General features: G+C 36.7%; 1 protein-coding gene across 1 annotated transcript in view; it reads left to right on the top strand.

Annotated features, from left to right (window-relative positions):
* Positions 1–11598, top strand: part of LOC107667368 (signal transducer and activator of transcription 1-alpha/beta-like) — a 12503-nt gene extending 905 nt beyond the window's left edge. Inside the window, exons 2-24 of the mRNA XM_016459012.1 lie at positions 845–976; positions 1138–1285; positions 1601–1696; positions 1795–1887; positions 1990–2068; positions 2153–2229; positions 2406–2557; positions 2644–2802; positions 2887–2976; positions 3413–3472; positions 3652–3672; positions 3765–3858; positions 4060–4107; positions 4964–5047; positions 5153–5251; positions 5339–5474; positions 5583–5635; positions 5734–5828; positions 5912–6051; positions 6168–6356; positions 6692–6746; positions 8740–8798; positions 10149–11598. Of these exons, the coding sequence (XP_016314498.1) occupies positions 846–976; positions 1138–1285; positions 1601–1696; positions 1795–1887; positions 1990–2068; positions 2153–2229; positions 2406–2557; positions 2644–2802; positions 2887–2976; positions 3413–3472; positions 3652–3672; positions 3765–3858; positions 4060–4107; positions 4964–5047; positions 5153–5251; positions 5339–5474; positions 5583–5635; positions 5734–5828; positions 5912–6051; positions 6168–6356; positions 6692–6746; positions 8740–8798; positions 10149–10531 (2541 nt within the window). The 5' untranslated portion in view covers position 845 and the 3' untranslated portion in view covers positions 10532–11598. The remainder of the gene's footprint in view (positions 1–844; positions 977–1137; positions 1286–1600; positions 1697–1794; positions 1888–1989; positions 2069–2152; positions 2230–2405; positions 2558–2643; positions 2803–2886; positions 2977–3412; positions 3473–3651; positions 3673–3764; positions 3859–4059; positions 4108–4963; positions 5048–5152; positions 5252–5338; positions 5475–5582; positions 5636–5733; positions 5829–5911; positions 6052–6167; positions 6357–6691; positions 6747–8739; positions 8799–10148) is intronic.
* The last annotated feature ends 185 nt before the right edge of the window (positions 11599–11783 follow it).

Raw genomic sequence — 11783 nt, 5'->3', positions numbered from 1 at the left:
TGCCAATATCCAGCAACTTCGCACAGCCATTGAAGAGGGGTGGACCAACATTCCACAGGCCACAATCAATAACCTGATCAACTCTATGCGAAGGAGATGTGTTGCACTGCGTGAGGCAAATGGTGGTCACACCAGATACTGACTGGTTTTCGAACCCCCCCGGACCCCCCAATACAGTAAAACTGCACGTTTTAGAGTGGCCTTTTATTGTGGCCAGCCTAAGGCACACCTGTGCAATAATCATGCTGTCTAATCAGCATCTTGATATGCCACACCTGTGATGTGGATGGATTATCTCGGCAAAGGAGAAGTGCTCATTAACACAGATTTGTGACCAGTATTTGAGAGAAATAGGCCTTTTGTGTAAATAGAAAAAGTCTTAGATCTTTGAGTTCAGCTCATGAAAAATGGGGGCAAAAACAAAAGTGTTGCGTTTATAATTTTGTTCAGTGTGTGTGTATATATATATATATATATATTTGAAACAGGAATCTTTTGAAACATTATAAATTACTTTAATGTCTAAATAATCTTTTGAAGAATCTCTACTGTGCTTTTCATACAAGAACAATTCTTGCTGACCAAAAAATTGTCAATATGCCACTTCATTTGCCCGTAGAATAAAAAAATGGCGCGTTGAAAAGTCACGCCATACATTATTGTTCTGCGATTCAACTTCCAAACAACTCTGAGTTTTCTCCCTTGGCTTGTTTTTAAAAAATAACCATTGGAACAATGCTTAAGCTCTGACATCTGACTTCCAAAGTAGTGGCAGGACAGTCCCAGTCCTGACTAGTCCTTGATCTTTCGACAAATATGAAATGTTTGTTTTTTTATTTTGTAGAATGACACAGTGGGAGCGATTGCAGCAGCTGGATACAGTGTATTCACAGAGGGCTTTTGATCTGTACAATGGAGATGAATTCCCAATGGAAGTCAGACATTACTTGGCACATTGGATTGAGGGCCAGGACTGGTGAGTGCAGTACCTGTGTGAGCAAGAACTAAAACCTGTGGATTGATTTTTATAATTCACTATTCCAGAATGTATTAATAACCATGGATGAGGAGAAGAACACAGCTAAACCAAGGAGTTTCAACCAGGTGTTACAAATACAGTGTCTGTGTGTGTTGCAGGGAACGTGCTTCTCGGGACTCTTCCCAAGCTGCGTTCCTGTTTCAGGTGCTTTTAGAGAATCTGGACAACCAGTTCAGTCGTTTTGTGCAAGAGAAAGAGAGTTTCCTACTGCAGCGTAATTTCAGACGCTACAAACAAAACTTTCAGGTAAGTGTACTTCCTCTTTGGATTTGTGAGGCTCTAAAATTGCTAAACATGCTGAACAAAAACTATACTGCTAGACTAAAGGCCTGTTTACACCAAGAACGTTAACTATAACCTCAACTGTGTTACAGTCCACACCAACTGACGATAATGTTCTTTTTATTTCCAAGTGTGTTGTGAACATGATTATACTTTAAATGTCAATATTTTTATTGTTCACTAGCTGGAAAAAAACTCTCTTTATGGTTATTGTTATCAATAGTATAGGGTTAATCATTAACAGCTATGGGATGATGAGTTACATTTGCTTGTATGCAGGAATACCAAGAGGAGCCCTATACTCTTGCTACTATTATCCACTGGTTCCTGGTGAAGGAGAAAGGGATCTTGAATGATGCAGAGCTTGCACAGCAAGTTAGTACCTTAAAGTATCATCATCATCATCATCATCATCATAACTCTCATTATCAACATCATCATTAGTCACTTCTGATTCTCTCTCAATGTTTCAGGTGCAGACGTTGCAGATACAGCCAGCTGCAATGGAGTTGGAGAGCCAGAGACAAGTAGAAAAGAGGTTAAAAGACCTTAAGGCCAAAGTAGAGGTGTGTGTCTGTGAGTATGCACGTATACGGGTATGTGTGTGTGTGTGTGTGTGTGCGTGTGCGTGTTTGTTCAAGAGTATGATTCATTGTTTCTTTTGACAGGTGATGGAGCACAGCATAAGGTGTTTGGAGGAGCAGCAGGATGAGTTTGATTTTAAATATCAGACACACCTAATGGACTGTGAGGCTGCACACTAAACACACTGTCTTTGGTTTCACTATATATGGTGGTGTTAATATGTGTGTATACTTAATGTGTCATTAGCTTGCACAGAAGAAGAGAAGAAAAAGCAATTAGAAGGGCTTCAGAAGATGCTCAATGCACTCGATAACTGCAGAAGGGTAGGCAAATTTTGTGTGCTATTCTATTCTATTCAGGATTATTATTGTTAACTAAACCTAGGAAACTAGGTTGCCTTAGAAACTAACTCAAAAAAGTCTAAAACATAAAATAAAAAAAATAAAAAAAATCATTTATTATGTTTATGAACCATGTTGTTCTTGTGTCATTGTCTCAGAACTTCCTGTCTGATATCTCGGCTATGTTGGACGCTGCTGATGTTCTGCACTCAGCGCTCATAAATGAGGAACTGGTGGAGTGGAAGCGGAGACAACAGAAGTCCTGCATTGGTGCTCCTGATGATACAAGTCTGGAACACTTAGAGAAATGGTAACCGCTCATGAATTTCTCTGAGCAGTGTGATCTGTTCAAACACCATTCGGATCTATTTTTAAGATGTTTATGGCCTTCGGCAGGTTCACTCAAATTATAGAGTGCATGTTCCAGCTGCAGAAGTTCTTACAGAAGCTTGATGAGCTGGTAGGGAAGATGACCTACGAAAATGACCCCATCCCAGTCCGAAAACCCCCTTTAAAGATTAGAGTGGACACTCTACTGACCCACCTGATAAAGAGGTACACTCAAACACATACACAACAACACATACACGACTCTCTCTTCATGCTTATGTGCTTCATTATTTGTTGGTGTGTTTTTAGCTCATTTGTTGTAGAGACTCAGCCATCCATGCCGCAAGGTCGAGGCCTCCTGGTGCTGCGCACAAATGTTCAGTTCTCAGTCAAAGTCAGGTCAGGCTCTAACATTATACAGCACATTACTCACCACCTGTGAAACAGTGAAAACCAGTATTGCTCCTAATTACGATAGTAATGATCATTATAGATTCTTCGTTGTCATATATTGCATGTGACACGGGTATATACTTTCAAACATTAGGAAATTGAGAATATGTAAGTTCATTTTAGTTTATTGTCCTGTATATGACCCCTATTAGTTCTAAGGAACTAAGTACTTGGAAATATGTGTGAAAGTGACCTCCTTCCCTCGATTGTCAGTACTGCTTTTGAATAGTTGTATCTCCATTATGCATGCACACATTTTATTTATTTATTTATTTTTGTAATTAAAAATGTTTAGTTCAAGTTGTTGAGATGGAAATTTAGAACAAGAAAAAAAAACAGTTTCTCCTCAGACCTAAAAGGACAATCACACTCCTCTCTACAGATTGTTATATAAAGTTCCTGAACTCAACCATGTTATGAAGGTGACTGTTTCTATTGACAAGTAAGATCACTGTCTCTCTTTCTTTCCTCATATGGTATGATTTGTATTTCTGAGACTATAGAATCTGAGAGTCATGCTTGTTAGATTTGTGTGGTTTGAAAGAAGTCAGTTGGTGGTTAGGACTCCAAATTCTTACTGTCTTTTCTCCCTTTTTTATTTTTAATTTTTTTTATTTTTAGTGCTACTTCTCAACTGAAAGGGTGAGTGTTTCCATACACACATTCCCATCACCCCACTTCACAAATTCATGACTATGATTTTAAATACCATGTTTAATGTGCTTATATGGTAGGTTTCGGAAATTTAATGTGCTGGGTACCTTGAGTAAAGCCCTTAACATGGCTGAGAGTATGAATGGGGGCATGGTTGCTGATTTCAGACATTTGGTGAGTCCTTCCAGTGTGCGTTTGAATAAATCAAAGTAACATATCATTATAAAACTTTTTCATATTTAATGTTTAGTTGACATTAAGTGATGGCACAACAACATCTGATAATTTGGTAGTGGATTGTGTTACATGTTTTTAACCAGATTTTGATTATAAAGATAAAAAGCTAAAGCTTTGTGTATGTGTGCTTTTTCACAGACTTTAAAAGACCAGAAAGTCGGTGGTGGAGGAAAAGGAATCAATGATGTGAGTTTTCTAAGGATCTAAGGATGAATAATAAATGCTAGTAATTACATTGCTGCATGTAACATGTGTAAACCCAGCAGATGGTCAACAACAGGAACAAGACTGATTTCTAGACTCGATACAGATTAAGGGTGTTTCCACATCTGTAGATTATTTGCTTTGTTCCAGAATGGGCTTAAATTGTTACAATGCACTTTCTCCTTGGGTTGGTTTGCCTTCACAAGTAAACATTTTAAAGCATACCCAAAATGTGCGTATGCAAGTCACGTGTGTGTAACTGTCCTCCTGTAGGTCAGAGTGCACCTGTTTATGTTACGGGATTCTGCTCATATCGGTCAGCCATCAAGATCGATCTGTTAGCTCTGCAGACTAGCTGTTGTTAAACGCACATAAACCATTGTAAAGAGTATAAGCCTTTATACCTGCTCTAACTGGTAAATTTATGATACAGCTCAGTTTGTTGTTTTAAGTTGAATTGCTTTCTCACCATAAGCGAACCACTCCAGAGTTGGTGTTTTTTTTTCCCCCATTTGGACTGAGACCATTTCATTCAGTCAATGTCAAGCTGATTGTTTTGGTATGATTGCTGTTTTCAAGTATGTTTGCTTGAACCAAACTAATTGATAAAAACACACCAGGTTATGAAACAAACACTCCAAATGAGCCAAGTGTCAAAGTGCAATAAGAGTCACTCCTAATAAAGCACATTTAATTACAGTGCTGGCGATAATTAGATAAATAATTCCACAAAATAATGCAAAATAGTTGTGCAAAATTGTAATTAAAATAATCAGAATTGAGAGACAAAGCAATAAGTAGAGTTCTGTTTGTAAATCCTGTTGTGTGTTTTGTGCAGCTCTCATTGAGTGTGACCGAAGAGCTGCACAGAATAAACTTTCAGACCCAGTTTGACTATCAAGGCTTGTCTGTCCCTTTGGAGGTGAGACATCTTTTCCTCATTGAAAAAAAAATCTCAGTAAAGTTGGAACATTCCATAGATTTGCCAGTACAGTTTTTATGATCATGCTTCCTTTTTCCATCTCAGACCTCTTCTCTTCCTGTTGTGGTGATTTCAAACTCCAGTCAGCAGCAGAGCGCTTGGGCGTCTGTTCTGTGGTTCAACATGCTCTGTCCAGATCCCAAGGTCAGGAGCAGGAGTTACTCTAGACTCATGAAAAGCTATTTTTATTATTTGCATCACTAAAATTCAGTTTTTTGTGTGTGCATTTAGAACATCAAGTTTTTTGAAACCTCTCCTGCAGCCACTTGGCCGCAGTTTGGGGAAATGCTAAGTTGGCAATTTCTCTCCTGTGGGAAACGTGGTCTAGACAATGACCAGTTGGAGACCCTTGCCATCAAACTCTTTGGTATGCACATGCCACACCTTTTGTTCATTAATAGATAACAAAATATAGAGTAAAATAAAGGTCATAAAGTTATCTGGTATTTGTTAATAATGTAATATTTCTTATTAGGTAAACAACAGAGCTATGACAACTGTAAGATATCGTGGACCAAGTTCAGTAAGGTAAAAACAGATAAACACAGTTATATAGGTCTTTGTGAAATGCCTGATATGGATGTATGAGTGTTTTGTTTACTCATGGTTGTCTGTCTGTGATTTAGGAGAACCTCCCCGATACAAACTTCACCCTGTGGGTGTGGCTGGATGGCATTCTAAACCTGGTTAAACTCTACCTGTCAGACCTGTGGAGTGATGGGTATGGATAGCATAGATAGATAGATAGATAAAAATCATCATGGAGTGTATGTGTTTTCAACACAAGTGTGTTTGTTTCTGTAGGTCTATAATGGGTTTTATCAGCAAGGGGAAGGAAAGACTTTTATTGAAGAAGAAGCAGAATGGCACTTTCCTCTTGCGTTTTAGCGAAAGCATCAAAGATGGAGGAATCACGTTCAGCTGGGTGCAGTACGCTAATGATGGTAAACCATGTCATAAAAAGATATACTTCTTTCAGACATGGTTCAGTATTTGGCCACACAGGGTCCAGCGAATGTGAGTCTGAATATACAATGTTTTTTTTGTTTGTTTTTTTAAGCCACTCCGAGTGTGCAAACCGTAAAACCATTCACCAGTACTGACCTAAAGCAGATTGCTTTACCTGATATCCTCTGCAACTTTCGGATCATGGTAGCAGAAAATATTCCAGTTAACCCACTGTGTTACCTTTACCCAAACACTCCCAAAGACCAGGCCTTCGGCAAATACTACAGTGAAAAAACTGGGGGTGAGTTGTTCGTGTAGAATGTGGTAAATTTCAGGCTTTGTAAAATACACTACTAAAAATTAAATGATGTCAACATTATAAATAAATAAAACCTTTTTGACATTTTCCCTTAAGTCTGTGTATAAATATTACACTTTGACTATTTTTTTTCTTTTGGAATTAATATTATTATTTAAAAACTACCCTAAGCAATATTTATTTAATTAGAACTTTCTTTTCTTTATGCTTTAGTATAAATGTAAAATTAGTTTGAACTAACCTGTTTAATGAAACAAGTACTAAATTTTACTTCACCACAAAATAATTTTCTTTGTCTTGTGATGTTTTTGTTTCAGAGGAGAATCCTTACCTGAAGTACCTCAAAACCAAACTGGTTTTTGTCTCTAAAGAGTAAGTCTGTTTGTTTATTGGTTTATATTTGTGTGTTGTGTGTTTGCATAATTTGCATAATTATGTATCATTTACAACAGTGCTGTCTCTGGTTTGGTGTTTACTATTTGGTGTTTTAGCCTTTGCATAACTTTTGTTTAAATTGGACTGAATTCATTCCTAATGATGAATCTGAAGATAGTGTTTACATGAACGCAAAATAAAGTGATTGGGTTGATGTGCGCGTTTATATGCTGTAAAGTTGCTTTGCAATGATTTGTATCGTGAAAAGCGCTATACAAATAAACTTGAATTGAATTGAATTTCAAGTGAAGTGAAGTGAATGTCACAAGATTTGACATGCGCACACTGCACAAATATAGAGAGTTTCTCGCTGTTTGCGTATAATAACCATTCTCCTACACTGTTTCTTTCTTCTTCTTTTTTTAAACAGCAGAATGAATATTTATCCATTTCTGGTCATAATTTGTAGACAATGAGCATATAAACCGCTGTTCCGTGCTTGTTCTATTTATCATGCAGTAAAAACGCCCCTCCTACGCCCAAAACCAGTCGTCTGTGGATGAGAATCCAAAACAAGGACTGGTAGGACGTTGTCCTGCTCCACTTCACAGATGCTGAGTGAAATGAGAGTTTATTAATAAAGGGACAATCATTTATATAACACTTTATTCAACAGGAAGAACTGCTCATTCCGCGTGTCATATGTCATTACGCTATTTCTGCGTCATTGCAAATGCGCAGTCCTTTTTTGTTTTTCAATCCGATCGAGTGTTTAGATCAGGGGTGTCCAACCCTGCTCCTGGAGAGCTACCGTCCTGCAGCCTTTAGTTCCAACCCTGCTCCAGCACACCTGTCTAATTATCAAGCAACCCTGAACACCTTGATTAGCTGGTTCAGGTGTGTTTGATTGGGGTTAGAGCTGAAATCTGCAGGATGGTAGCTGTCCAGGAGCAGGGTTGGACACCCCTGGTTTAGATGCACTCTCGATCGTATTAGAAAAGGAATAAACCACCCCTTTAAATCCGATCAAAATTTCATTTGGATCGAGCTCAGTCGGATCAATTAAGGTGTTTACATGAAGGCTTTTCAGTCCAATTGAGCCGTCAATCGATTACTAACGGATTATTTGGGTGCATGTAAACATTAGTATGTATCTTGTGATTTCTTTGTTTTTGTTTTTTTCTTATAATTTCAACCAAGCAGCCATTGTAGCCAAATAGATTTCAATGTTTCATACATAACCAAATAAGAATATTTAATCAGCTTCATTTATATACAGTATATATTTATAAATGACATAAATGGCAGTATTTACTAACACAAACAATTAGTTCAATCAGTTGTTTTGAAACGATTCATTAAAAGTTTGAACCAATTCTTGAATTTGAAAACACTATTTTTGCCCCTAAAGTTTAAATCATAGGCATTATTATCTGTATTTATGCTCTCATACTTGTGAAGAAATAATAGTCAAACTACTCTAGTGACCTTATTTACAAGGCAAATAAAAAGCACTTTACTATAACTATTCATGATATTGTTTCGTTTTATCACCAGCTACTTTATTGTGAACTGAATATATCACCCAGCCTTAGATCAGTGCTTCATTACTGAAAATTTGGTCCTGCACACATGCAGGCATAATTTTCGTCATCAGCACAGCCTGCTGATGTCTGCAAAAAGGAGCGGAACAGGGAAAATTAAGTATATCTGGGCCTTAGAAACAAGATGTACTTTGCCATAATTTTTATTGGTGTCTGTGTAGAAGTTATACAGGTTATCGCTAGATGTTATTATGTGATGATGTGAGGGTCGCATTGTTAGATTACAGCATTCAAGACGTTACCACAATATTATTTGAGGATAAGTGCACCATACATGTGATGTTGTGAAGTTCAGGAGCGAACAGACTGTAAGACTCTGGAATGAGTAGACACTGAGATTGCTGTTCTGCTGGTTTACTGGAGTGATCTGTGCTTGGTTGCTGCAGGAATGGCTGTTCTGGCATCAGAGAGGGGCCAGAGTCTGACCTGTGCACACAGGACAGAGGTGAGTCCCGCCTCCACAGCCCCTCCAAATCCAATCAGCTCGACCCTAACCTGCTTCTCATTTGCTGGATAATCACCAAGTCTTGATTGCAAAAGGTTTTCTGATGAATACAGATGTTACTTTTACGGATGCTTCTCTTTCATTCAGTGGCCCAGTCAACTTTAACATCTTGTTTAGATTCTTCCTTTCTTTCCTTACCCAAGTGCATTTGATTCACTGTGCACAAAGGGACCTTCTGTTTGTGTGGTGGGCTGTTTCAATAACACAAACCTAACCATTACAGTAACACTGATTTAAAAATGTTTATGGAAGCTTGAGCTTGCATGTCAAATGCACATGCAAAATGTAGGGATGCACCGATATCGATAAGCTGATGTTATGGCCGATATTAAAATTCTGTGCCGTATTGTTTAAATAAATTAATAACAGAACACAAAAACTACAATGAGCTGTTTTAAATTAATGTATTATAATGTACAGTATGAAAAATTAATATTCATTTTGAGATTCGCTAAAGATTACATTTTAACAGTGTTATTAAATTATTAGCATTTTAAAAGTTTTTTTTTCTTTTTGGCATGTTGCATGCCACAATTTAGGGATGCACTGATATCAATGAGCTAATATATTTTTGCAACTGATTTTATTTTTAACTGATAAATAGCCAATATTAAAATTCTCCACTGTTTTGTCTACATAAATGAATAATAAAACAAAAACTTCTATGATTTATGTTACGTTGTTATATTATGATGTGGATATGAAATGGATATTCATTTTGAGATTTGCTAAAGATTACATTTAAACAGGGTTATTACATTTTTAGTGTTTTTAAAGATTATCTTTGAGCGTTGGATGACAGTAATGGTAATCTAAATGTACAACTGGGGAACGTAAGCAACAAAACAGCCACCCATCTAAAAAAAAAAATCTCTAAAACTGTCTGATAACTGATATGATATGGTACCGATATATTGTGCATCTCTAAAGTTGATCCAACACTCTTAAGAATAAAGTTTTTTTTTTATTGCCATTTATGGTTCCATGAAGAACCTTTTACATCCATTGGACCTTTCCACCGCACAAAAGGTTCTTTATAGTGAAAAAAGTTAATTAGATTATTAAATGTTCCTCAAACTATGAAAAAAATGGTTCTTCACTGAATGTACTTGGGGGATCTAAAATGGTTCTTCTATGGCAGAGCTGCGAAAAGCTCCTTTTGGAACCTTTATTTTTAAAAGTGATGCTAAACAGCATCAGAAATATAAGAAGTCTTTATTATTGTAATGCAGCTATTGGGTTAACAATAACATGTCTCTCTTGCTTTCTCATCTCCTTCATGTTTAAAAGACCCTCCTTCCTTTTCTGATGCGGGTGATGATGATGATGATGTGTTGCTCAAAGTGTCCAAGAAGTCTCCAATGTTCTCCATCTCTACCATTGATGCTGATTTGCTTAGCAGTATTTTGGACAGTGATGGTGAGAGCACTGTTCCACATGCATTTCCTCCAACCTCTCCCCGCATTTCACCATCATGCCTCCAACAAAGCTTTCCAGAGAGTGCCGAGTATAACCTTGAAGAAGCACTCTCTACAGACAATGACGTTAATTACACATTGCAAGAGTTTTTAAATGGCATAAACCTTCATATACTGCAGGAGGAGCCAGATGGCTTCATCCTTGATCCTGGTTTTCAAGATCTTGGCAATCCCAACATACCACTGACCCCCTGAATTTGATCCATTGAACACAAAACCATGATCCATGTGGTTAGCTAAAACTCAAGCCGTATAATGCTTTCCGTAGCTCTGATTTGTTGTAAATAAGTATAAAGTAGAGAGGCATTACTTCATTTTCAGTACTGATTTTATTATTACTTTATCCATTTAGTGTTTATATCTGAATGTCTACTCATCCAATCATCTGTTACTTATGTCTATTGAATTTTAAGGGAGTAAAGCCTTTGACAAGGATGAGTGAGGTCTTGTGACCTCACGATTCGTAAGCTGCTAGTAAATATTTGTCCCTATAAAAAATAAGCTGGAAAGAAAAAGTTTAATTGAAATGAATTCAAACAATATTAGAGCTCCTTAGCAATGAAAATGAGTGGTGATTAGAGTTTGGATGACTTTATAAAAAATAAACATTTCTGCCATTTAACCCAAGTAAAGATCATGCTTTTATGGTCCAAGTATACGATCAGCAGAACAGTTTGTATTCTTCTATTCTAAATGTATTTTCAATAGCAAAAATGAATTGCGCAGTGCTTGGTTTAAATCACTTAATTTGACATTTAAAGGCACCAATGTTGATGATGCTTTTATAGTAGTCTTTAACTCTAGGATTTGAGGCACCTTCATTTTTTTTTTGTCTTTTATGATCAATTTGTATTTTGTATAACCACTATTGAGATTGTAGAAAAGTACCTGAATGTTTTGCTTTTGAGTCAACTGGATTTTATTCCTTGTAGTTAATAATTTTAAAAGTGATTTGTTGGCTTTCACTAAACCCAACTTCAAGACAATAGAAATACTTACTATTTTCCTGTTTTTGGTACTGGATAGTTGAGTCATCAATTACAGTTTTGATTAGGCAGATACTGTGATTAACTTCTATAAAAATGGAAATGGATCATTTTGACACATTTTCTATAATTTTGAAAGCTGAATTTAGTTCAAATGTTCTGTTATCCCAGTTGAAGGCAGATTATACAGAGCTTTATCTGGCTGGTGAAAATACTTGATCATATTTGTTTTAGATGTTAATATCTTTTAAACAAAATGAATTTGAATCAGACTGATTGTATGATTACACTCTTAAAAATAAAGGTGCTTCAAAAGGTTCTTCAAGCGATGCCATAGAAGAACCATTTTTGGTTCCACAAAGAACCATTCAGTCAAAGGTTCTTTAAAGAACCATCTCTTTCTTACCTTTTTGTAATCTGAAGAACCTTCTTTCGCCACAAAGAACCTTTTGTCAAACAGA

Source organism: Sinocyclocheilus anshuiensis, unplaced genomic scaffold (assembly GCF_001515605.1).
Source record: "Sinocyclocheilus anshuiensis isolate Anshui unplaced genomic scaffold, SAMN03320099.WGS_v1.1 scaffold964, whole genome shotgun sequence".
NCBI lineage: Eukaryota > Metazoa > Chordata > Actinopteri > Cypriniformes > Cyprinidae > Sinocyclocheilus > Sinocyclocheilus anshuiensis.
The sequence above is the reverse complement of the archived record's forward strand: the minus strand, read 5'-3'. Positions and strand labels throughout refer to the sequence as shown.